The 27,176-nt window shown below is 33.1% G+C and overlaps 4 protein-coding genes across 9 annotated transcripts; 2 read left to right on the plus strand and 2 right to left on the minus strand.

Moving 5' to 3' along the window:
• Positions 1 to 2,466: 2,466 nt before the first annotated feature.
• LOC105948627 (auxin canalization protein (DUF828)) lies at positions 2,467 to 4,894 on the plus strand. Its single transcript, XM_088819250.1, has 6 exons — positions 2,467 to 2,736; positions 3,356 to 3,737; positions 3,837 to 4,019; positions 4,109 to 4,158; positions 4,416 to 4,473; positions 4,585 to 4,894. The coding sequence occupies exons 1-6, from the start codon at positions 2,467 to 2,469 to the stop codon at positions 4,818 to 4,820; spliced, it is 1,179 nt and encodes a 392-aa protein (XP_088675376.1). The 3' UTR covers positions 4,821 to 4,894.
• Positions 4,895 to 5,480: 586 nt separating this feature from the next.
• Positions 5,481 to 8,155, minus strand: LOC105948687 (Formyl transferase). Of its 2 annotated transcripts, XM_088819256.1 has the most exons (9): positions 7,860 to 8,009; positions 7,615 to 7,803; positions 7,041 to 7,153; positions 6,743 to 6,893; positions 6,561 to 6,634; positions 6,288 to 6,447; positions 6,017 to 6,115; positions 5,840 to 5,926; positions 5,481 to 5,710 (listed from the first exon to the last, which is right to left on the minus strand). In XM_088819256.1, exons 2-9 carry the CDS (start codon positions 7,765 to 7,767, stop codon positions 5,564 to 5,566), a joined length of 984 nt encoding a protein of 327 aa, XP_088675382.1. In that variant the 5' UTR covers positions 7,768 to 7,803; positions 7,860 to 8,009; the 3' UTR covers positions 5,481 to 5,563. The 2 variants fall into 2 exon arrangements, with proteins under 2 accessions (XP_088675382.1, XP_012827372.1); XM_012971918.2 differs by having other exon boundaries at positions 7,615 to 8,155.
• Positions 8,156 to 18,691: 10,536 nt separating this feature from the next.
• LOC105948637 (uncharacterized) lies at positions 18,692 to 20,114 on the plus strand. 5 transcript variants are annotated; one of them, XM_012971858.2, is made up of 3 exons: positions 18,692 to 18,844; positions 19,250 to 19,408; positions 19,844 to 20,114. In XM_012971858.2, the coding sequence occupies exons 1-2, from the start codon at positions 18,839 to 18,841 to the stop codon at positions 19,406 to 19,408; spliced, it is 165 nt and encodes a 54-aa protein (XP_012827312.2). In that variant the 5' UTR covers positions 18,692 to 18,838; the 3' UTR covers positions 19,844 to 20,114. The 5 variants fall into 5 exon arrangements, with proteins under 5 accessions (XP_012827312.2, XP_012827311.2, XP_012827313.2 ...); XM_012971857.2 differs by having other exon boundaries at positions 19,250 to 19,404; XM_012971859.2 differs by having other exon boundaries at positions 18,752 to 18,844; positions 19,234 to 19,404.
• Positions 20,115 to 22,099: 1,985 nt separating this feature from the next.
• On the minus strand, positions 22,100 to 26,395 carry LOC105948671 (proteasome subunit alpha type-6). Its single transcript, XM_088819270.1, has 9 exons — positions 26,142 to 26,395; positions 25,870 to 25,964; positions 25,669 to 25,750; positions 25,107 to 25,203; positions 24,361 to 24,419; positions 24,168 to 24,250; positions 23,496 to 23,591; positions 22,517 to 22,576; positions 22,100 to 22,385 (listed from the first exon to the last, which is right to left on the minus strand). The coding sequence occupies exons 1-9, from the start codon at positions 26,215 to 26,217 to the stop codon at positions 22,293 to 22,295; spliced, it is 741 nt and encodes a 246-aa protein (XP_088675396.1). The 5' UTR covers positions 26,218 to 26,395; the 3' UTR covers positions 22,100 to 22,292.
• Positions 26,396 to 27,176: the final 781 nt, after the last annotated feature.

Raw genomic sequence — 27,176 nt, forward strand, 5'->3', positions numbered from 1 at the left:
AATGGTGAGAATCGAGATGGACTGAAGTATTCGCCAGCAAAGAGAACGTAGTGGCAAAAAGGTCAGATCGCATGTGTTGGTAAGAGCCCATTAGTACATATCAGCTCGAAAGAAAGGAAGAGGAGTAGGTGCCGAGCTCGGAGAGAGCCGTTGTGCGATAAAGACTTTAATTTCTCCACCTTTTTGCCTTTTAAAAAGGATCATTTACAAACAGAAAGGTAGTATAAGGATCAAGGATGAGCATATAACGAAAACCAATACCCCAACTTTTGAGTCCAACTTAAAAGATGTCGTAGGGTTTTGGAGCCTCCCAAAAAATGGCACGTGCTTGTCACCTCGTGCACTGCGCATGGATATCTTCTAAGCACATTTAATCATAAATAAACATCATTTTGCCGACCAACCAAACTTTTTACAACCACCACTTTCATTAATCTACTCTATTACAAATTAAAAAAAAAATGTAAAATCTCTAACACAAATAATATATAGCCTAAATGCTACATTGTAAAATGTACCATATGTTTTGGAATTCGGAACATGGATCACAAGTTTAACTCCTTCAATATATGTATACAATAGAACTTCAATAAATTAATATTTGATAAATTAATAATATCGTTTAAGTAATAATTTCTCTTGATCCCACTCAATAAACACATATTAAATTATTAGTTCGATAATTGAATATTTTGCTAAATTAATAAAATTTTACTGGTCCAGACTATATTAATTTATAGAGGTTTAACTGTACATTGTTTCTTAGTTTTATAAATCAATTATATTATAAATAAAAATGAATTTGAAAGAATATTCAAATGATAATTTGAGAGAAAACAAATACTTTTGCGGGTACTTGGTTAGATGCGGTACCCTTTAGGGTTCCTTCTACCCTACACCGGGTGGGTCTTCTGCTGCCACGTGTTCTTTTTTTTATTTTTCTAAAACCCCTACAGGTAAACCCTAGCGGAGAATCTATTATAAAATACAAAAAAAAGACACGTGGTAGCAGAAGACCCACACGGTGTTTTTCACCTGGTGTAGGGTCGAACAAATCTACCCTTTAGCAAGGGCAAGTAAATATTTTGCGATACCCACTCCGTATTCGTTCAATTGGCATTTTCATAGTCGCGTTTTCGACTTAATATATTAGTATTGGGGTATTATTTATTTTCAAACTCTTATCCAATTTGATATTAAGGTGCATTTAGATGGTAGGGGGCAGGGGTGGAAAATGGAACAAGATTCCCGATTTCTATCTGAAATTTTTCGATTTTGGAACAATATTTTCAATCCGAAATCCGTGTTCCAATTCTTTCGAAATTATTTGGATCGGAATTGGAAGAATACGAGATTATGATATAAGTTCTGGAGATTCTGATTTATTTTTTTCCTTCCGAATGCTACACTTAAAATACAAATATTATTATGTATTTTATATTTTGGTGACCAAAAATTAGAAAATTTTAAAATCCGCCGATTCAAATCCAAAATTTTCTGATTTTGGAACAAGTTTTTTCATTCCAATTTCCGAAACTCCGGTACTAATTCTTTTCCCTTTTTTTATTGGGACGGAATTGGAGCTAATTTTCAATTCCGGAAAAAAAAAAAAGTATTTTTCCAAAAGGATTAATTATGAGGCAATCCGTCCAATTTACACGTCTAGTAAAAGGAGATATTTCAAATTCCAAATAACCAAGTCATTAAGCTTGTCTGGATTTAATCATTAAAAAAAAAAAAAAAAAAATCAATCCATAATTTTGGTGGATCGATCTTAAATTAACTAATCACCATCTCAATTCTCAACTAAAGAATATGTTAATTAAATGATGGGTGAGTTTGACCCGACCCGAATAGGTGACCTTGAATCCAGCAACATTTAATTAAAAAAAGACCAAATTTTGATAATACTTTGACCAAAAAGAAAGTTGCATGAACATGAAGAAACCATTCCCCCTTGAAATAAGGACAAATGTATGTTTGGTCCAAAACCAAAACAAACATAATATCTTATGTCTGAACCTTGAAACCTCATCCTGAGAACATGCACATTAAACTTTTTCATGTTTTTTTAATTATTTAAAAAAAAAATTAAAAATGCATTTGAAATATATGTATTATCCTATGTTTAGTTTTAATTACTCTGTCCCAAATAAAACATAGGTGTCTGCTAAAAAGCATACACGAATCGACAATATTCAACTATTCATCGTACGGGTTCCAAGCATTGTGTCGTCTCTCCTGCGTAAACCTATAAATACGTATCGAACTTCAGATATCTGTCTCAAGAATGCTAACACGATACACAGATCACACACAAGAAAGCAGCATTCGAAATCGTTAATTTTTCTAGCATATATATATATATATATATATATATATATATATATATATATATATATATATATATATATATATATATATATATATATATATATAGATATTATAAGAGTGATGATGTATGAAATGGAAAAGGAGAGTAGTAGTATCCCGTACTGGCTTAAAAATGTAGACGAAGACGAAGCAATTGAGATGGAGTTAGCTGCGATAGCTCAGCCGGAGACGCCGAACGAGCCGATGGAGTTTTTGTCGAGATCTTGGAGCCTCTCTGCTAACGAAATCACGAAAGCTCTCGCGAAGAAAAAGCACATTGTTAATACTCAACCTCCTTTATTTGAAAACATTAATAATCTCTCCCTCCATCCTCAAACACCACTTGTATCACATCATCTACATGTAAGTCTCTCTCTCTCTCTCTCTCTCTCTCTCTCTCACACACACACACACACACACACACACACACACACACAAAAACATAGTTTGGTAAGCTTTTGGGCTTACATTTCCATTTTATTCTGGAGAAAGATGTTTTGGGAGAAGAATTTCGAAATAAAATAAAGTTTGTTTGTGTTTTGAGAGGAGACAATTTGTACTGTAGCAAGTCAAATCATGTCTGAAAGGTGTTGGAAAAAAGGTATTTTGGAAGAAGAATTTGAAAAATAAAGTGATTTTAGTGAAGACAATTTATACTGTAGCGGTCAAATCATGTTTGTTAGAGAGAGAAATATTTGAATTGTTTTTGGGAAAAGTTTTTGAAAATATTGTAGAAAGATAATTTTCATTTTGGGAAAAGTGTGAAAATAATTCGAAAAGCTTACCAAAAACATAGCCATAGATAGTATACTTCACCAATTCTCTCTCTCTCTCTCTCTCTCTCAAACACAAACACAAACACAAACGCATAGATAGTAGTTCACCAATATTAAGAATCTACGAACGAATCGAAAATACCACTTTTATCCCGATTTTTCCTATTCCAACACACTAACAATTGAGCAAATACATCTTCACACAGTCGGGCAACCGAATAACCGAAAGAATAAGAGGCGGACCAATCGGAAGACTATTGTTCCATCACAAAGAAGGCAACAACAATGATGTGAAAAGGAAGAAGGATAAGGCGCGCATGGAAAACGCGCACACGCACGCAGTTCTCTCGGTTGCAGGACTAGCAGCAGCCTTAGCCTCCGCTGCTTCAGCCGAGAGATCAAAAGCAGGCCCGACCTCGAAGATGAGCTCGGCGCTGACATCAGCAACCGAGCTCTTAGCCTCGTACTGCATTGAGTTGGCCGAGTCATCCGGTGCCGATCAAGATTCTGTCGACTCAGTTGTCCGATCGGCGCTCGCCATTCAAACCGCCAGTCATCTTTCAACTCTAACAGCAGCCGCAGCCACCGGTACATACATACATACATACATGCATACATACATACATACATACATACATACATACATACATACATACATATGGAGAATAATTCGACTTTCTTGAATAGCTTTGAGAGGAGAAGCGGCTCTGAGAGAAAGATTACCTAAGGAAGGAAAACGGAGTGCGACTATAAGTCCATACGAAAGGAATTTAGCAGATTTTCAATCTCAATCTCCATCGACTTTTCGGAGTGATATCGAAGAAGATGATCTTCCGTGTGTAGGTGATTTACTGCAACTCACTTCAAAAGGTAATACTTCTAAATTCAAGTTATCGAATAATTTTTTTTTTTTTTTTTAAAGCCGGTAAATCGAGTTATTGATTTTTCGAATTTCTTAGGTGTCCTAAGATGGAAAAAGGTATCCGTATACATCAACAAGGCATTCCAGGTGATATATACAACAAAATATTATATTACAATTAAATCTCTATAAATTAATACAGTCGGGATTAGCAAAATTCTATTAATTTAGTGAAATATTAAATTATCGAATTAATAATTTAGTAGGTTTTTACCAAGTCGGGATAAAAAAAAAAACTATTATTTAAGCGAGGTTATTAATTTATCGAGGTTCTACTGTATATTGATTTATCTGCACCTACAAAATTCATATATTTATCGATTACTAAAACGAGTGATTTCCAGGTTACAATGAAGTTGAAGAGCAAACACGTCGGTGGAGCATTTTCCAAGAATAATAAATGTAAATAATTTTATTTTATTTTTTCCGATTATTTGACTAAGAAGTTTACAACTAGATGCATATGAAGAAGAAATAATAATCAAGAATCGATGTTTCGCCAAAATTTTGCAGGTATTGTGTACGAAGTGATTGACGAGAGCGACAGATGGCCGTTCAGAAAAGAAAGAGAAAATATGGAAGTTTATTTTGGGGTGAAAACTGCAAAGGGTATGTTTGAGTTCAAGTGTAAGAACAGAGTTCATAAACAGAAATGGTGCATCGGAATTCAACAGCTTCTTCAACGAAGAAGACGATTCGAAGAGGCTCAGAATTCCCTAAGAAATTTGAATATCAACAACACCATTTAAATCATACTTTTAGGCAGACAAATTTTGTTCGAGTTTCTTTTTTTATAATATAAATTGAACACTTGTTTGTAACAGTGCCTGGTTAATGTAAATTTTCTTTTTATAACAAAAAAAAGGTTAAATTACGGCCACCTATTTCGGTAATTACAATCACCCCCTCAACTATGAATCTACTTACACGTCCACCCTTGCAGTGTCAAATTTAATAGAATCTTTTAGATTATGTGGAATATACTTCAGTTTGTACCCGTTTTACCCCATTCGAGCTCCACATTTTGAAACAAGATAATCATAAGACGTGTCTTTTGGCTTGTAAATATCAGATTGTGGTGCATCGGTTATTGCACAAAACGAGTAGAAACTAGAGAACATTCTATGGAATCTAGAAGATTATGTCGAATTTAATACCATAAGAGTGAACGTGTGAGAAGACTCATAGTTGAGGGGTGGTTGTAATTACACAAACAAGAGGGGGTTTTTCGTAATTTGACCTTAACTCAGCGTCGCCAAAACTCGAGCAGTCAATGGCATATCAGAAATGATATCGAAGCAAACTACTAGTGTAACTAACTTTCCCTTTTCTCTTCATGTTTTTACGGAAGAACTCGTAACAAGAACGAGAGATGGATTTGAATAAGAAAATTAAATTTGAACTCAATATGCAGAAAAAAAAAATGGGTTCTGATTAAAAAGTATTGAAGTTGTATCAAGAATGAGATAAATGGGGAATACATACAGGTTTCTCAAAAAACAACGGTCTTGTTTTTCTCGTAAGGCAATACACGCAGTTCGCAGTATGACTTAATTGCTTTTGCAAGGCATTGCTTCTCCAAATTCTCCGATTTCTGCACGAAACTTCGTAGATTATCCCTGTGTGAAACTCTCTCCACCTGACACAATTATTACATACAAACATATAAGCATCTTCAAATATTATAAATACGAGTTTTTTTTTTTTTTTTTTTGCATATTTATCTAATTAATAATGAAAGCTACAACTGAAGGAAAATCATGATTACCATTTGCTCGATAATGGGGCCTTCATCAAGTTCTTCGGTCACAAAATGAGTTGTTGCACCGATTAATTTCACACCAGCATCGAACGCCTGTGAAATTTTATTTCAACATAAAAAAAAATTATGTATACTCAAAATAAAACATCGGAAACAAAATAAAAAACGAAGATAAAATAAGACCTGTTTCGATGGATTCCCTCCCTTGAAAGATGGCAACAGGCCATGATGAATATTAATTATATCCTTTCCATAACTTTGTAAGAAATTTCTCGAGAGTATCTGCACCGATTAAACGATATATTTTAGTACAGTCAGCAAACAAAAAATATGTCTGAACATATTTACATTACAGATGAATACCAATTTTTCAAACATCGTATAACATTATCAGTACCAATTTACAGAAATAAATAAATAAAAAAAAAAAAACAAATAATTCGAGAATATTTACCTGCATGTATCTAGCAAGTACTAGAAAGTCGGTACCCTCAACCAAATTCAAAATATCTCCTTCGTTTTTGTCTTCTTTATTCGAGTCCAAAAAATGGTAAGGAATTCCATGCCTTTCAAGAAATCGCATCACATGCGTATTTGGACCTCTATCGTGATTGCTGTACGTACGTAAAAAAAAACATGCAACTTCTTTTAACCACTCTAAATAAAATAATAGCTACATCAAAACTAAATAGAAAAAAAAAACATAGATAACCTTCGATTTTATTACCTTATGACAGCTGTAATGTCTACCGGTAGCCTTTTGTCCTGCCACCCGTGCAGCAAATCGGCAAGACAATGATCCTGGTATTTAAAAAGGGAATCTTCATCATGTAATAAAAATAACAAGAATGTTCTTTTTTTTTTTTTTTTTTTCGATTGAGATTACATATTTGTTGAAAATAAAAGTACCTGCTTTGAAGCAAAGACAGCGATTTTATATTTTGGATCTCGACTGGGGACTCGAACGACAGATTTCATTGCGTTGAATGTTTTTGAAAGCTTTGAGAAATCCTCGTCCATTTGCACCCTCGGCCATTTAGCGGGGTCGAAGACGAACTCACTGTAAAGATACTTTTTGACATGTGAAACACGTGTGAATAACATACATCTCTAAACTATTTACTCGCATTCGATCAACACCTGCGAATTCAAGTACACAGTTGGAAACACTAGAACACGAAAACAAAACGGATAGCAGTAAAAGAACCTTCTGGAGTAGAAAACATTCTCCTTTTCGGGCACAAAAATATCGGCATTAAGAATGTTGCCGCCCTTTGAAGCTATGCATTCCGATAATTTGGCAACGATTCCGACTTCATCCTGATTGTTTGCAACAACTCAAATTCAAATTTCTATATCAAGCATTGCGTAACTTTATATATATACACGTGACATATGGTTACAAAGAATCAATGTATGTACACATATATGCATAATGGGGTGACAATTTCTTCGAAATTCCCCCCGGTTATAGGAAAAAATCGATAATCGTAATTCTCGCCTCCGCATCGATGTTGGATAACTAAATCCATTCAAAATTATATTCAAAAAAATTAAGAATCATAATTCCCACTTCATCTGGTTATAATCAAGAATCAAGAACCAAATTCCACATCTCCACCATTCAAATCGAAAATGACAATTCCCACATCGAAAAAATCGCTATTTTACTACTTCACCTACTTCAGATTTCAATTTCAATATACAAATGTATAAATTTGAGAATAAGAAAATTAAAAAAAAAAAAAAAAAAATCAGAAAAAGGGGGTTGATGGGCTTACTGGGCAGTGGAAGACATGAATGCCATGAACGAGAGCAGGAGAGGTGATGTCATCGAGGGACTCCCCGGGAAATTTGAGAGATTTGAAGGACCTCTTTGCAAATACGTTAACTTGTGGGGAGCTTCTTCCGCAGCATCTTCCTAAGAAGCTCATATCCAAAAAAAACAACACACACACTTTCACGCGCAACTGTGTGTGTGTGTGTGTGAGAGAGAGAGAGAGAGAGAGAGAGAGAGAGAGCCCACCCAGATTTGAGCCTTAAATTTCTGGGGTCATTTGTGAATTGCTGACTGATTGGTAAAAATGGAGATGATGATTAGCAAATTGCAGATTGAAAAATTTAACCATTTTTCATATGGAAAATGACATCTACTTTATTATTTTTATTATGAATCTGTATTTTTCTGTTGGGAAATTTCTTGCAAGTGTGTTTAATCAAATATTAGATCCACAATAAGTAGATATAATGGCCACATCATTGTTTTTGCCCTTTTTGGTGATATATACTTATAATATTTCAACATGTTGCACTCGTGAATTTTAGGGTGGAAATTGGAATAAATTTCCGAATTATGTCGATTTCGATTCAAAATTTTTGATTTTAGAATAATATTTTGTACACTAAATTTTGAAAGTTTCGGTTTCTGATCTTTTTGATTCTTTGGAATAAAGTTGGAGTACATTTATATTCTATTTTCGATATGGGTTTAATTTCGATTTCGATATTTTTGTTTTCAAAACTACACTTACAAATAGCAATGTTATTATGTATTTTATATTATAGGCACCTAAGAAATAGAACTTTTGAACTCCGCGAGTTTAGATAGAAACATTTCCAATTTTGGAAAAGGTTTATCATTCGTGGTTTTCTTGAGAGAAGTTCTGAAATTCTAATTTTAGTGAATGGATTGGTATTGAGATTTTGTTTTTTCGAAATCATTATCATGATTTGGTTCCTCCCGTCGTCACCCGTATATAAATTTTATTGAATATATATATATATATATATATATATATATATATATATATATAGGGTCTATTAGATATAACCCCTTAAACATTCAAATAATAGGGGTAGACCCAAATTTATATTTGCCATTTTGATAACAGCCCAAACTTTTCCTAATTACATAATTACCCTCAATCAAATCCCACAAAACCCGTTATTTTACCTTTTGAAATAAAATCAAATCCCTTCTTATTTTCCCGTTAAATCACTATCATCCCAAACCCACTATCGAATAAACTGCAAAACCTCCCAGAACAACTTCCCGGTACGGCCGATTGAAAGGGGAAGACGTCTGCACTGCCGTGAAACGACGATTTTCGTGCACTCCGAGCAAGCTGTCGTAGGTACGTCGTCGCCACTCGCTGAATCGCTATCATCCATCGATTTGTTGATATGTTTTGGCTAAATCGACTATTACGTTTGTGTAATTGCAGATCTGTTATAATCGCATACCGAATTCGAGCACTAAATCAGTGATATTGCAACAATTGATGGGCAAGACATCCACCAGAAGTGTTATCGTCGTTGGCCGCCGCCGTCGCCGTCGCCGTCACTGCTCCAATCTAGGGTTACTCAAATCTAGGATTACTCAAATCTAGGGTTTTGATAATTCTTCGGCCCATAGTTGATTAATGAGATGCATAGTCGAATTACATCTGTATTAATATATTATCCCATATCATTTAATAGACTATCCCACTGGTATAATTTTACTATGGATCTCGTTAATCGACTATGGGCCGAAGAATCATCAAAACCCTAGATTTGAGAAGTGACGGCGGCGGATTTGTGTTTTAAAATTAATAGACTATCTCATATCTTTTAATAGACTATCCCATGTATCTAATTCGACTATGGATTTAGTTAATTGACTATTGGAAAAATAATAATATATATGGAAACTGAATAATATGTTTGTTTGAAATACTAATCAATTAGGGTAATTTTCCTTATTATATGAAAACGATTAAGGTAAATAATAATATATATGAAAAAATAATAATATATATGGAAACTGAATAATATGTTTGCTTGAAATACTAATCAATTAGGGTAATTTTCCTTATATCATGTAATAGACTATCTTATTGATCTAATTCGACTATGGATCTCGTTTATTTACTATGGATCCCGTATTATTCAACCACATAGTATATTAATAATTTCAATATAGTACATTAATCTGCTATGATAGTATATTACGGTTATAGTAGTGATATGAATTGTGTTACAAACAATATACCACTGAAATGACAAGAACATTGAGAACAACACCAACGTAAAGTATTCCAACATAACCAATAAAATAGTACATTAATAATCTCATAATTTCAATCTAGGGTTTTGATAAAATACATAAAACACATCATAACACAATCAAACCAATATGTCGAGTTAAAAAACTCTAGTACATTAATAATCTCATAATAGTATAATAAAATGATAATGGTAGTATCATACGGTATTCATAATAGTATACTACTGTATTACAACGATTTAAAACTTAACCGAAGTTACCGAGCCATTACATCGTAAACACCTCTTTATAGCAACCAACCCACCAAACCTCAACAAAATCCGTACGAAGTTCGCCATCGAAAAAACCTAAAATCATGAAACAAAACAAAAAATGCAGAATACTAAAAAATGATTAAATAGACTGCAAATACATTTGAATGACAATACATTAATATCATCAAAAATAAACTTAAAATGCAAAATCCATATGCTAATTTAGAAAAAACTACGAACTATATTTTAATGTACTACCTAGCACACTTAAATCGGCTGTTATAAACAAATAAACCAACTATCGACCGGGATCAGACTCATGAACTCCACGACAACAGACAGTTATTTCAATGAATGCGTAAACCAACTACGATGTTCATATAAAACAACTCTGGTCCGATATGCGTGAACCATCCTCATCTAACTCTGTCAATCCTCTTCCAAACAAACATCATCCGCAAAAAAATAACGATTTCTAACCACCGTAATCGACAATCCTAGACATTGAGCGAAAAATAAAAACGAATAACGCATTCATACCCGGTTAACAACGTCCAACAACGAACGCTCAAATTCGATCCTATTTCAACGACGGTGCAGAAATCTTCAAAGACGATAAAAAACCGCTGGAACGCTGAAGAGAACCTTCGAAAAATATTGTACACGATTTGATATAACGGCCAATGATCTCACGTAATTTTATTCCGTGATTTTAGGCAACTTATCAGCAAATCTCAAATCACGTAGTAAAGGAAATAAATGCCGTTTAAAAATAAAACAGGGGTATTAAAGGCAAATTATATAATATATTTTGCCAAGTTGGCAAAATTGGGTCTATCTCAAAAAGGGGAAAAAAAATTGGATCTACCTCATTAGAAAATATGAACAAGGGGGTTATCCCTAATAAACCCATATATATATATATATATATATATATATATATATATATATATATATATATATATATATATATATATATATATATATATATATATATATATATATATATATATATGCTACCTAACATTAGGTGAATTTTATAGGATTATTTTTTACCTTTAATTTATTTTGCATTTGCAGTCACGGTGGTCAGATTGATTGAGTACATATAGCTCAAATGAAAGGGGAGAATAATATGGAATTTTATGTTGGGAATTTATTTTTCCATATACTGTAGAGCAATTCCATTGAGGGAACCAAATCGAGTATTAAATTACAAAACTACCACTTTGATTGTCAAAAGTCAAATATTTCACTCCAACGTAAGCACTAAAGTGGAACATAGTTTGATATTCATCCTCCTTGAGGTGCAAAAAATGCACCTAAAAAAAAGAGGAATCAAATATTCCTTGAAAATAGCTCTAGCGATTTCAACGGGAAAGGAAATAAAATTTCAATAAATTTCAATGGAATATGAATAATAATTTATGTAATGCCTATGGGTTAGAGTAAATGAGTTTTTTAAAAGTGTCAAAGTATTATCTCAAGCATCAATTGAATATTTGATGTTCTGTTTTGATACCTCTCCATTGGAGTTGCTCTTAGGAGTATTTCTGACACGTTACAACTAATAAACCCGCATACAATTTAATTTTTTTCAATTAGATTTATACACATATAATATTTCATAGGAGAACCTATAGCATATTGCCCCAAAAAACAATCCCCAAATTCAACACAAAAAATAATCAATTTTAGACGGAATTTACTTACAAGATGAATATAAGCCTAGGTCATTTAACACAACATTTTTTTTTTAAATAAAAATAAAAATATATAGAGATAAGTACCCTTAATGAATAATCATATTTAGACGCATTCAGCTATTTGGGGTTGGTTTTATAGAGTCGAACCGGTTCAATTAGGTTTTTGATAAATAAAAATTCTTCATAGTTTCTTATGTTCATATTTTTTTTAATTTTAAATGTTTTAAATATACTATTTATTTTATATTTTTTAATCTCCGACTTATTATTTCATTTTATCTTACATCATCCCATTTTTTACTATATTTATTTTGCTTGCACTTCGTATTTTTCCATTACTTATTCTCTAAATCCGACAATCCATCACCCTTATTTGACCTCTCATGACCATATCCGACAATCATTCGACCATCCATGATTAGATCCGACCACCCACAATTAAGTCCGTGAATGTTTGTTGAATCTAACAAAAAAAAATTCCGACTCAACGGTAGTTTGAGATTTTGACCGAAACCGGGTTCTTTGACCAATTCGTCACGAATCGAATTTTGGTCATTTGACACCGATTTTTAATTTTTTGGTTTTGGAGGTCAAACCGGATCGCCTTATCGCCTGGTCACGGTTGAACCTGTTCGACCGACCGGATCGGTCTGGTTCTAATAACATTGCTTACAATAGCAATATTATTATGTATTTTATATTATACTAGTATAACACCCGTGCGATGCACGGGGTAGTATTTCCAGATGTGAAGAAGAAAAATATTTAAATATGTCATGATTAAAATAGTAATAAAACAATATATAATAAAATTTATTAGTAAAATTAAATTGACAAGGGTTATATTAAATCGCCATAATATGAATTAATCGTTAAGAAACGCAGTATATTGAACAAAGCAAAAATTAATAAACCTGCCATACATGTATTCTACAACTCCAGCAATTGATGACTCCATTATTTAGTTTTTTAACAAAACTAATTAAAAATATGTATATTAATAATGAAAAATACATTTCATTTAAATATAGTTTGTAGTATTACCTAAATACGAACATCCATAAACCAATGTATATAGTGGTATAACCATAGTTGTAATCATAAGATACAACAATTATAAACTACCATTGTCGTGATCGTACTAAAAAAACTTCGGTAATCAAAAGAAAATTTATTCTATCATTCAATTTGTAAGAGATTAAAAATTCGATGCTTCGCCTCTGGAGTTGCTTGACGTAGTCAAAATTTGAATACTTGCTGCCTCTTGCTCCTTTTCCTCTTGGCAAATGCATCCGCAACAACATCAAGATTGACATCTGGGGAAGCCTGTCATAGTGTTAAACGGGTGAGTTAGACTTTTTAAGTTTATCAGGATTTTAAATCATAATAAGATTTACCGACTTGAATCACATTAAATAGAAACAAAAATATTCTACAGATACTTGCTCAACCTTAAAGAATACTAAAATAACAAATTGCTCAACCTAACATTTAAAAAAATATGAATTAAAATCAAACCCATCTTTGTGAAAATGTCAATTGATTCACAAAATTTGATTCTAATGTATATCATATAACCAAAAATACTAATATGAACTTTGAACTGTGCAGTGGGATTCAAAGTTGTAATTTGCTTTATCGAAAATATGAAAATGAACTTTGTAAACTTAAAAAAATACAAATTGTGGACAAGTTTTCAAATTCTGATTCCACAACGATGAGCACCAAAGTACCATTGCTTCTGAAAGAGTGACTCTACACACTTTGCGGTAAACAAAATCAATGCGAGAATCATACCGGGTGCCATTTTGAGTTTTGTCATCTGCCGATAAGAAGTTGACGAAGCTTGTAATCAACAGTGGATCGATGTAGGAAGCAATCGTGATGATTCCTGAAAAAATCATAGAAACAAAAATTATTACATATATATTTTGGATAAGGTGCTCGATCACATTCATAGCATATATGAAAATAATTATATCATTTAAAGACATTAATTCACGGTTAAAATCTGAATCTAAAGGAAAATCAACAGAGATGCACCTAGTCTTGATAATTTTTAGTAATTAACTTAATGCCCCTCAATTTTTAGTAATTGTGATAAACATTACTCATATACTTGTGATAAGTTCTATCACTAAATTAAACCTAGTGCACAATGAAGTTTGAAAAACAATAAGGAAATTCTGTTTTACATTTTTAAATCAGTATTTTTTAATTGTGCACTAATATTAAATAATACTTGTGATAAGTGTAATTTTCAGTTAAAATTTGTACCCCAAAATGGATTTCAAAAAAGGCCCATTTATAAAGCTTTAAACAGTAACTCAAACAAAATATGATGATAATTGAACAAAAGCGAATAGTGATTACAAATAAGGAATTACGTAAGTTGATAATACCATCAAAGGGATTCCCATTAGACTAAGTCACATGCATACGATTCGTTAGTTTCTCAAAAGTAAATTTGCAAATCAATAAAAAGAGATGGGAACCACTCACATTATACAACTCCATATGTTGAGAGGATGAAAGGAACTCGTGGAAATGGGGGGAAATATTTATCATTGAGGGTTATGGTAATTACAAAAATTCCGCAAACATATAGAATCACAGACACCTCTTGAGCTTCACTTTTATTTTACAATTTTACGCACCCTTATCAGTAGGTGAAATTTTCAAAAAATATTTAAAACTGAATAGTTTATAACCTATAAAACGTAATTTGCCTACTGGATTCTAAAAATAAAAGCATCAAAATATTGCTCATCTATAAATCAAAATGGCAGCATCTAAAGATTGTGAAAATTTAGCCATGTACATAATCCATGAGCAATCAATTTGTATCTGCTCCTGGTTCACGTGTGTAGCCCTTGAGCGAATCCCGATTCACTTTTTTGGAGAAGATCTTATTTGCTGAGATGGAGACTGGAATAGGGTTCAACATAGTTTGATCAAGAAATAAAATTCCATCAACAAAAACGTATAAATGGTAGCAATTAAAATCGTAAAAAAAATATATTTGAAGATTAAAACTAACAAATTCGAGCACTATGAATAATCAATATCTGAAATTGTTTTGGCATAAATTGGAATACAATATGCAGGGCAAATAAACTGAATTTGAAGTGAATAACTAACAATACCATAGGTTATTTCAGAGAAGGATATGGAGATACAACGGGGAAATTGGGTTTGCATTCACGTCTTGGGGATGTAAAACACTTGAAGTGTTCCCTGCATACACCAACAAATTATCCAATTAGAGGTATAGAACCACAATGGACTACTTTGTATTACATAACCATGTTCTTCATCACGCCACTAAAGATTAAAAAATAGAGGATATGTATTAGATTACCGCTCATCCTAAAATGAATTTGTTAGTGAACTGCATATTTGCACCTGCCACCAGTCAAATAAATTAACTATATCAGCCATATAAATTATGTGGAAGTGTTGATCCACACATATAAAAATGCCAACACTTTTGTTAAAAGATGTCTACCTTTTGTTAAAATAAAATTATTAAAAAGGCAGACTCATGACAAATGCCTATGTAGTTGAGAAATTATATATACCATGTCGTACAATCATTCTTCCTAGCAGTCCATGATGAAAGAACAAATGTACAATGAAAGAAATAAAAAGAAAAAGAAATCAATACAAATTAGGCAACCAGAAACATATTCAGTCCAAACTCATGAACATCATCAATTCGAACATTAATCTCTAACTACTACTAATATAAAACTTAGATATCATTTGTAAATAAACAATTGTAAAATTATTTATTTTGAAACTACAACACATGAATTATTGCATTTTTCTTAAGGTAGCCATCTTCTTATAGGTGAGCAATGAAGCGATGACGAAGATCATCTTCTTATAAGTGTGCAGACCAATTATTCAATCATTTAGAACAATGGTGCTAGATTTTAATTCTCACACTCTTCAAATACAACAAATTATTCTAATTCTAAAAATATAATAGTATAAAATCAGAAGATTCATTACCGAATAAAAAAAATATTTCGATGGAGAAAAACAAATTGGATATTCAGACATGCACAAACCCATTTATTCGAGAAATTCGAGGAAACCATGAAGAAACAAATATTTGGATGAAGAAAAACAAATTGGATATTCAGACACGCATAAACCCATTTATTCGAGAAATTCGAGAAAACCATGAATAAACCATGAATAAGAAGTGTGAGAGAGACATAGTTTAAAATTGTAGAGAATTACCTGAAGAACACGATTAAGAATCGATGAAAGAACAACAGACGGAGACAAAAAGAATAGAAGAAGTTGTAGGCGTGGAAGATAAAGTTGAGAAAATAAAGGAAACATGGAAGAAGATGAGCCAAAAAGAACGCGACTGCATAGAGTTGTCTGTGTGCAGTTTGAAATCCCTGCGTGCGTTTTTTTTTTTAATAGATAAATAACCCCAATGTGACAACAAAACTACAAAAACTACCCCTAGGGTTTGAAACCCTAAAAATTGCCACGTGTCGCAATATTATGCCATAGATTGTCTTTTATATATATATATAGATATAGATATGCCTAAGACATAAATTTTGAATTCCGCCAGTTTTATACGAATATTTCCAATTTTGAAAAAAAAAATTATTCAAATCTATATAATTTTTTGCACGTTGAAAGTTACTGAAAATTAAATAGATGGTTTTCTAGAGAGAAGTTCTGAAATTCTAATTTTATTGAATGGATCGGAATTGAAATTAGGGTTTGGTCGCTTTTGTGCTTTGCTCCCGAAACAAAAAAAAATTTGCACGATCATACTTGAACTCGATTATTTGGTGCACTGATCAAGAAGTTGGCTGTTTTTGGCCAATTTGTTGCGTGGGTAGCGTACGTATCATTCCCACGTATTTGGGTGAGGGTAAAATAGCCAACTCACTCATCACTTATTTACAGTGAACGCACCAAAAACACACACTAATAAATTGTTCTAAGAGAGAAAGTTCAAAGTTCAAAGCCTCAGCAATGGTAATAATCAACTGCAGCAGGAGCAAAACCACCCCTGAAAGAATTTATGGTCCCGAATTCGTTTAATACAGAGATGTTATCTGAAGTGTTATGACACTTGAGAAAACATGCAGCGGAAATAAAAAGATAAAAAGACAATGCTCAGAATTAAAAATGTTCACAAGTAAAGACTTGTGAACTTGCCCTTTACAGGACGGAAAAATATATTAAAATCAGTATTCTAAGAATACAAACGGAAGAGGTGCGAAAACTTCTTCCTTATGAATGAATCATTCTCATGATCATTCTTACAATCAAATCTAGATACTAAAAGACAAATATTAAAAATTCTAGATTTCAAAGAATGTACTCATTAGGAGTACGTACAACAGATCCTAGAAACACTCTAAAATTCTCGAGATTAAAACTTCAGCCCTCTTTTTGTTTCTTCGAAATCTGTGCAATTCTTGAGTCTTGAGTTTGGTATTTATAGACTTGTCAAGCTTCCACTCCTCAGCCCATGATCTGCAAGAAAACCAACCACAAGAGCACTCAAGAAAATGGGTTAGTGGGTTAGTTAGGGAGTTAGAATAAAATCCACAATTAAACCCACTAATCACTACTTAGCCCACTAAATCATAACACTTAGCCCACTAAGTCATAACTAAAATTTAGTTTGAAAGTAAGAGAGTTAAAAACATTTATGTATAAATAACAACGTGTTTCAACCCCTTTGCCGTGAAGCCCACCCTCTTCAAAAGACCCCATCTCTTCAATGGTTGGGATTTCGTAAACTCGATCATGTTCTATGGTTGCAGAAGAAGATGATGATTGTGCATTCCTCTTTTCTCTTTTTTCTTTTTTCTTTTTTCTAACAACCTTGTGAATTGACAAACTTGCCCCTCTATTCGCACGTGTGTATCACATGTGTGCAAGTCAGGCAATAATATTGCCAAAAATAGACTTTTAAGTCACCGGTGTAACAAATTAATAAGGGGTGTGAACGAATTAACAAATTAATTCGCACGCATATACAATGAATGTGTATAAAATGAGAATGTATAAAACTTTGAATGAATCTTTTATTTCATAACATGAGATTAGGGGTGTGAACGAGCCGAGCTCGCCTCCTTTGGCAGGCTCGAGTTCGAGTCTATTTTGTCGAGCTCGAGCTCGTCGAATTCATTCTTTTTGGCTCGAGCTCGAGCTCGTTCCATTTTGACTAGATCGAGCTTGAGCTCGAGCCCAAGCTCATTTTGTTGTTGTTTTTGTTTTTTTTTTTTTTAATATTTTTTTAATTATTATTATTTTTTTTTTTTAAATTACAAAATAAGCAATAAATTGTAATTATATATATTTTTTATATTTTATTTTAATTTATCTCTACAATATTTTATATTATTATACATTATTTAAATAAAAAATAATATATAAAAAAAAATAAAATAAAGATAATAAATAATAAATAAGGCTCGCGAGTCAGCTCGTGAGCTCACGAACAACTAAAAACTGGCTCGAGCTCGCGAGTTCTAGCTCGAGCTCGAAATTAAAAACTCGAGTCCGATTTCGAGCATTTTTTGAGCCGGCTCATCGAGCTCACGAGTTGGCTCGGCTCGTTTACCACCCCTACATGGAATATTCCATTCTTATAATTGATTCGTATCAAACTATAAACAAAATAGTAATAACAATAGAAAAACACATATAATCGAATTAGTTTCTTGAAATATTAACAAAAATCATAAAGAAATATAAATAAATTCAAATAAACTCCAAATAACATTGCCATAGTTATCTGAAAAAATGAGAAAGTAATATCATTTTTCATTAGGTTTTCTATTTCTTTTCTATTTTTAAATCATAAATGAATTTTTTCCCCTCAAAGCTCAAAGGCTGAAAGACCAGTTGTTTGTAGAAAAAAAAAACAGAAAAAAAAAGTAGGCTAAATCGATCGATCCGCCTACAACATCTGCATTTCAAATCTATCATTCCAATTTATAATATGCCCGTAAGTGTTTGATTCCCCTCTCTCTTAATTTTCTCTCTTGATTTATGTTTTGATTATGAAATTCTCCAGATCCTTGATTCACCCATTATTGCGCAAAAAAAAAAAAAAAAAAAAATCTTACGTTGTTTGTTAGTCATAAGATAGATTCGCTGCTTAATAGAATTGATTTGGGTTACTTCGAATTAATTCTGTGTAGAATTGAATGTGGGTTTTTTTTTTTTTTCTTTTTTTTGATTGATTGATTAATTTTGTAGTAGTGCTGATCGATTCAGTTGAGGAGCGTTGCGGTAGTAGAATTGATTTGGGTTGATTCGAATTAATTGTGTGTAGAATTAAATTTGGGGTTTTTTTTTTTTTTTGGTGGCTGCAATTGATTGATTTTGTAGTAGTGGTGATTTGATTCAGTTGAGGAGCGTTGTGGTAATGGAGGTTGAGCCGCCGAGCGTAATGAGGTACTTGATTGGATGTGCGATAATGATGGCGGGAGTTGTTTTGCCGGTTGGGTATATGATGTTTCGCAATAAACGAGCTCCTTCTTCTTCCTCTTACTCCAAACAGACGTAGGTCTGCTCCCCCTTTCTTCTATTTTATTTTAATCATTTTAATTAATCAAGAATTCATCGGTTGTTTTCGTTCGTGTGTCCGTGATTGTGAATTGTAGTGGATCCCGGGTTTTACAATGTGTTTTATGTGGGCTGCAATTGTTTTCGGATTGTGGGCTTTGTTGATTCGGATTGTGGGATTTAGTTCTTCAAGCATATGTGAAATGCTTCCATTCTCTTTTTACGATATATACTCGAGAGCGTTTGGGTTTTCTTTTTTCATGTGATCTGGTTTTGTTTCCACTTTTGGTATTTGTTCGTTGCAATCATCTGCATAAGGTTTTTCAAGAGGGAGTCGTCGAGCTAGTGAGAAAATGTGTCATGGTTTAGTGTACTGTATACGAGTTGATTTTAATTGGATTATCATTTTTTTTTTTAATTATTATTTTATTTGCAGGAACAAGGTTTTGATATAAGATTTGTTCCGAAAGCCCAAGATAATTGATGGGCCGGGTGGTGCCATTTAAACAAGAAAAAAAAATGGGAGAAAGAAGATTTCCGAGATATATCTGCGAATTGCTTGTACATGTTCAAAAGATACATGTTTTCTTCACTTTGATTATCATGGCTAAAAACTCGATATATTTGTTGTATTTTGTATCGATATTATTTTCAATTTCGGTTCTACTATAACATTCATGTTATCTATCTGCATTCACTTTTTTTTTCTAATACATTTTCGTGTTTGTTCATATATTACTCGTAACATGAAACTTCTTCTCTTTAGATTGATAGTTACTTCTTTCAGCTTATTGCATATGATCAAGAAACGCATTTCCTCCTTGTAGATTGGTTATGTCTCGAATTCCTAGTGTTGTAAATATTATAAGTGATTTGGGTCTCTGAATTTACTGTTTCGCGCAATTGACATGCAACTCAGTGAGCTAAGGTGTTTTATATGTGGTCGTTAGCTTCATATCTTCCTATGTTTTGTGCTTCCTATACATTTTCGAAAATGCGGTTGATGGGTTCAAACGCACTTAACTGGTTTAAGTGGTCCGTCCAACAAAGCTGATTAAGGTCGAATAAATCTCACACCCACAATTCTCATGGATCTCGACACGCAAAATTCTATCAACATACGGTATCTGACTTGATTGTTGGCGTTCGGCCAACGTCGAGCTGGTGTGCAGTGACCCGGTTCCATATCAACTCTTTAGCTCGAATGATTATGGCCCCTTCAATTTCCGCTCGATTAGGATGCTGTTTGATAGGGGTGGAAATTGAAACTTGATTTCTGATTCCTGTCTGAAAATTGGGTAAATTACAACCACACCCTTGAGGTATGCTTAAATAACTTTAATGTCCATGTGATATCGATAATTACACTCACCCCCTTAAAACATAGTTAGAAACTCTAATGGGATAATTCATTGGATACGTTATTCTGATAGAGTTCTAACGGACTATTACTTTTCTAGTGGTGGAGACAATATAGAGTTATGAGGTGACATGGCTCCTTCAACATTTCTTAAATCACCCATAGCTCTTTGTTGTCTCCACCATTTTCGGAAATTAATAGTCTGTTAAAACTCTATCGGAATAACGTATCCAATGCATTATCCCATTAGAGTTTCTAACTATGTTTTAAAGGGGTGAGTGTAATTATTGATACCACAGAGACCTTAAAATTATATTTAACATACCTCAGGGGTGTGGGTGTAATTTACCCGTGAAATTTTTTGAGTTTGGAACATTACTTTTCATTATGAATTCCAAAAATTCTAATTTTCAATTTTTTTTTCGAGTTGTTTTTTTTTTGGGATTACAATTGGAATTAATGGATTTCAATCTTATTTAATTTCCGAAAATTCCAATTTTCTGTCCAAAAAAAGTACACTTACATATCACAAGAGTAAACTGCAAAAACTACCCCTGTGTTATCTCGAAATAGCAAAAACCCCCCTGTGATAAATAAACTAGCAAAACCCCCCCTGTGAAATTTAGTCAAAGGCAGAATCCCCCCTAGCTGATTTTTTAGACTTGAAATGACAAAATTGACCCTCAAAATGTATTTATATATATACATATTATATGTATATTTATTCTTTTTAATTTATTTGTTTAGAAATTAAAAAAAATAGTAAACAACTAAATTGATTATTTTTTAAATAAAATAATTAAAATATTTATAAAATATAAGAATTTATTAATTGCAAGACTCCAGGGGTATTTGTGTCTTTTTATATCAAGTCAACCCTCAAATAGTTCCATAGGGGGGTTTTTGCTATTTAAATAATTTCACAGGGGGGTTTTTGCTAGTTTATTTATCACAGGGGGGTGTTTGCTATTTTGGGATTACACAGGGGTAGTTTTTGCAGTTTACTCCACAAGACAAATTGGTATTTTCCAAAAATTCTGCCATTTTCGGTCCGAAAAGTACTGATTTTAGAAAAGATATTGGAATTTCTAACTTCCGATATCTTTTTTTTTTAGGTTTGGAACATAATCGGATTAGTTATTCACCTCCTAATACATATCTATTTTTACGTGGTGGGGAGCCGTGGCCCCCCTAAACTATTTTTACGTGGTGGGGAGCCGTGGCCCCCCTAAACCTATGTCGGGCCTTTGGCTCCGCACCTGCTTTAAAGTATTTTTATACCATTTCATCCAAGTTATAACAATAAATAATTAAAAGGGAAATTATGATATCAGTAGATGAAAATGTGCTTAACCTTTATAAAATAATTCTAATTCTTAAGTTCATCAAATGGAAATGGAAACATGGAAAAAGGATCAGTCAGCATACAAATAGCCAAATTAAAATTTAGAACACCCTCGGCTCTCCATCCATCCATCACCGAACAAAGTTCAAATAAAACATTAGCCAAAATAAAGAGGCTCCTTCAGTCGCGCTCACTTATAGCAGTGAGGTGCTCGTCAATTTCATCGGTTGACAATACTTTGAAAACCGGATCTTCTTTTCTCACCACCCCAACCTGCCAACAATCATAACATTTAGTACACTACCAAACTAAATGTTTTTAATAACTTCAGATGCACAATTTCAACAGCAAATTTATTCACAAAAATGGCGCTATCAAAAAAAACGAGGAAAAAAAAGGATTACCTCAATCTCACTGGCCTTGAAATCTTCCTGTAGAACAGATTGCAGAGCCGAAATTGCAGTCTGCAAATATAAACAAACAGTTGAAATATTATCATTCTTGATTTTAATGACAGGTCAGAAACCCAAATGAAACTCTTCCCTTACTTTCGAAAGTAAATGAATCACCCGATATATAAATCAAGTTAAATAACAAAAAATTAAACTCTTCTGATATACTCCGTAAATTGCTTTTCATATTACCACTTCCCGTTTTACATAGTTAACCTATGACATTTAGCTTGCATAGTATTATAGCCCCCACGAATTGCTGGTTTTGAAATATTTTAGCAAAATTCCACTTTCCAACGGATATACTCTATAGTAGAAACACAGCAACCATAGGAATAGTAGTAAAAAAGTAGAGTAAACTGCAAAAACTACCCCTGTGTTATCTCGAAATAGCAAAAACCCCCCTGTGATAAATAAACTAGCAAAACCCCCCCTGTGAAATTTAGTCAAAGGCAGAATCCCCCTAGCTGATTTTTTAGACTTGAAATGACAAAATTGACCCTCAAAATGTATTTATATATATACATATTATATGTATATTTATTCTTTTTAATTTATTTGTTTAGAAATTAAAAAAAATAGTAAACAACTAAATTGATTATTTTTTAAATAAAATAATTAAAATATTTATAAAATATAAGAATTTATTAATTGCAAGACTCCAGGGGTATTTGTGTCTTTTTATATCAAGTCAACCCTCAAATAGTTCCATAGGGGGGTTTTTGCTATTTAAATAATTTCACAGGGGGGTTTTTGCTAGTTTATTTATCACAGGGGGGTGTTTGCTATTTTGGGATTACACAGGGGTAGTTTTTGCAGTTTACTCTAAAAAAGTAATGAAAGTAGACCATACACATTTCGTCGAACTGTACTCAAACAATCAGAACATTCATAAAGTTCTCGTGTACATTAATTATGTATTTTCTTTTACCTGTACGGTTTCCTCATACGAGAAAGCAGGATCATTTTTCATCTTCTTCTCTAAAAAGTTAACGGCCTCTTGCTCTTTCCCTCCAGCACTTGTTGCCTATCAAAAAACATAAGGTATCGTTTATATTTCAAAAACAGACCTGTAAAACAATACCATTTCCCTGTCTGTAACTACTGCTTTCAATCTAAAGGAGAAACAGGAGAGCATTTTTTAGAATAGCATTTGTGATTTTACGAAATTGGGCCGCATCCTGTTATTTATCCCAACAAAAAATAAATAGGAGTGAAATATTTGGGACAAATGAAAGAAGAAACTCAAAGAGCCTCTTGAAGAATGTAAATAAGCACTCTCTTAGCGGGCTAATTATCAGAAACTATATATTGAATGTAAAAAGATTAAACAGTGTGTTTTGATTTTTATGATTCAGAAAGTCTGAGGAAGTTATTAGATTCCAAAGGTTCCTTCGGTAGACAAACATCGCATTGGGATGTACACAAGAATTTACGAATTCATTTGTAACAACAGTATACAAATGGAAGACATTCATTGAAGTATATGCACCTGAGGCAACAATGTCAGAATAAGAGACAAAAATGAAACTACGAAGGTGAAAGAAAAGCAAATTTGGAAGAACGGAAGGTTTCATAACAAAGATGGGAACTTTCTTATTACCTTATGACCAAAAAAGTGACCAGCAGGATCACACTTGAAGAGCTGTGGACCTTTCTCTTCGTCGATTCCCAATATCATGGCCACTGCATTGATACAGACGAGAAAATTAAAGAAGAGAAACAAAAAAAATTGGAGACGAAACATTGAAAAAATCTATTAATCCATTTGCTAAGTTTAGTGAATAATTACAAACCTACGCCAAGTGGTCTCATATAGGCATGCTGCGTGTAAACCTGAGACTTGTCGGCAATCCTGCATTGAATTGGATACACTTACAAATAAAATACACAGGTAGTTGCAGCAAAAAACACTTGCAATTTATCATAAATTTGTTGAGGTGGAGAGGATTTTATAAGAGTGGTGCTATTTCCACCGTCTAAAACACTCTTTTCACCACCCTTTTTATTCAATGCAAAAACAGCCTTATGTAAGTAACCCTTCTATTATTCCATCACTTTTACACCACCATCACCATTGTATTAGTGGTGAGATGAGAGGGACAGAGAACTAAATGTATTTTTTTTAAATAGGAGGTGGAAGAAGGGTTTTTACTTAAAATTAGTTCTGCTATAGTTTTGACAAAAAAGAGTAATAAAGAAAATATAATGTTAATAATTGAGTTCTTTTCATTTAAATACCATGATAAATTGAAAAAGGTGGTGAATTGAGAGTTCCAAGGGGTGGAAATAGCACCACGCTTTTATAAACTTAGTTGGGCAGTAGTCACATGTATATTGGTATAGATAATCCTAGGATTTCATAATTGTAGGCACATGCCACTATAACCAACAAACTGTAAGAGCACATATTTGTTAGCAAAAATAGTTGTTTTTTCTTTTCTTTTTTTAACTGTTAGCAAAAATAGTTGGCTTACACAAACATAAAGGTACAAAGGGCATTTAAATGAACCAAGACAGATTATTAGTGAAGTAAAGATACCATCGGGCCAATACGTCAGCAGGCATTTCATATCCATATCTAAAACGAAACTCAGCAGCCTCATTCCTCGCTTGTTGAACCAAAGTCCTCGCATCAGCTGGACGGAAAAAGGAATAGTTATAAGCAGCTATTAATCTAAAAACGTAAGAAGTAAACAAGCTCAGAATTATTCAGAATATCTTTTTTTCCACCACAAGCACATGGACTCAAAACGAAAAAAAGCTTCAATAGAAACCTTGCTTTCTCAAATGTAATTAAGAGCAAAATACACTTCGACCAGCTAAAATGCATGTGCTGCTTGCACCAACTAAAAATCAGTTAATTCAATACCTTGCACTTGTTTGTTAAACCGTCACCCAGTACCATAATAGAATTGGCACTTCAAATTCTTGGCATTGTCTCAAAAGTTAGTTTCATAAGCGATTGATTATGAATAACACATCAACTTGCAAAACCAAATCTCAATTATTAAAGAATAGCAATAATTTATTTTCATTATCCCAGTTCATAAAAAACTTATTATAACCTAAAAATAATAATTCAAAGCCAAACAAAAAATTACCTGTCATGCCAGTAGCTAATAGACCGAGGTACTTAGTAATCGGAAACAAATGGGTGACGCTCGTTTGATCCAGAAGTTTGTCCTGCTCATAATAATCGTATTACAAATTAAAACCCAGAGCAAATAGAAGTAAATCCCAATCTTAAAAGACGAAAATACACACAATAATATTAAGAACCCTAAAAGGGAAAAAATAACAACCGGAACTTTCTTCTGAGTGACAACGCATACTGAATCCGCTCCGCGAACGCCAATCGAGGTTATCCCAGCAGCCTTAACAGCCTTGAAAGCATATTCTGCACACATTGTACCAACAAAAACATAAACCCTAATTTCACCCCCAAAATATATTAAAAAAAAAAAAGCAAAAAAAAAAAAGTAGATCACCGTATCACCTGATTTCAAAAGTAGTGATTTTAGTTGGGGAAAAAACACAGACAAAAAAAAATGGAGGTCGAAAGAAATATGCTTACCGACTTGGTAGAGACGACCTTCGGGAGAGAAAATGGTGATGTGGCGATCGTATCCGCCTCCGCTTCCACGGCTCATTCTTCAATTCTTTACTTGGAACAACGATTTGATTTGTTTGGGGATTTGATTTTCGTTGTTGATTCAGAGGAAATGAGAGCGAGAGAGTGAGGAATTGGGTTTTTTTTATGCGAAGAGAAGAAGGCTTTGTGCCCAAGACAGAAGAAAGGACCAGCACTGCAATTACCAAAATACCCCTAGACTCGTATGTGCCTATATAATCAGACTTCTTTTTGTTGTTTCAGTAAATTTTCTTTTTAATCCCTAGTTTTTTTTTTTTTTTTTTGGCATATATTTAACGGGTGCAAATTTGCAACGGATGCTCCGTTTAGTGTGAATAATCGGATTCCACTAATTGCAAGACACGAGTTGTATATTTATTTTTCTCACCAAATTTCTGCAACGTTATGTGCCTTTATATATAGGGTATATAATATGGTTCACACCCCTCAAACCAAACCTAATAAGATATTAGTGACAATCTCAAATAAAACATTTTAACTACACTCCTATTTCAAAATAAAAATTGATACACATCCTTTATTTTTTATTTAACCTCAAAATATCCTTGCAATACATAATAAAAATCACTCTTTCTCTCTCTTCCCCTCCCCTCTATCTCACGCCGCTCAACAACTCCCCCACCTATTCTGACTTTCTCGTTTCTCTCTTTCTCTCTCTCTCTCTCTCCATGAAGGCCGCCGACAGCAGCCACAAAGGGAGCAGGAGCGGGAGCAGGAGCAGGTCCCAGCGTAGGCTGTGGTGGAGAAGGCGATGATTTCGAAGGGTTGTACGGCGGGGTTGTGCGGCGGGGATTGTGCGGCGGAGCTAGGGAGCAGGTCTTCTCTATTTTTTTTAATAATGATTTGGTAATGAAAATAGATAAACAAATCAATTTTCTTCATTTTTTTTATAAAGATCTGTAATTGCAAGCATGTTTTGACTAATTGGATTTGATGTACTTGATTTTTTAAAAGTTT

Source organism: Erythranthe guttata, chromosome 1, assembly GCF_056151865.1.
Source record: "Erythranthe guttata isolate IM_541 chromosome 1, IM_541, whole genome shotgun sequence".
Classification (NCBI taxonomy): Eukaryota; Viridiplantae; Streptophyta; class Magnoliopsida; order Lamiales; family Phrymaceae; genus Erythranthe; species Erythranthe guttata.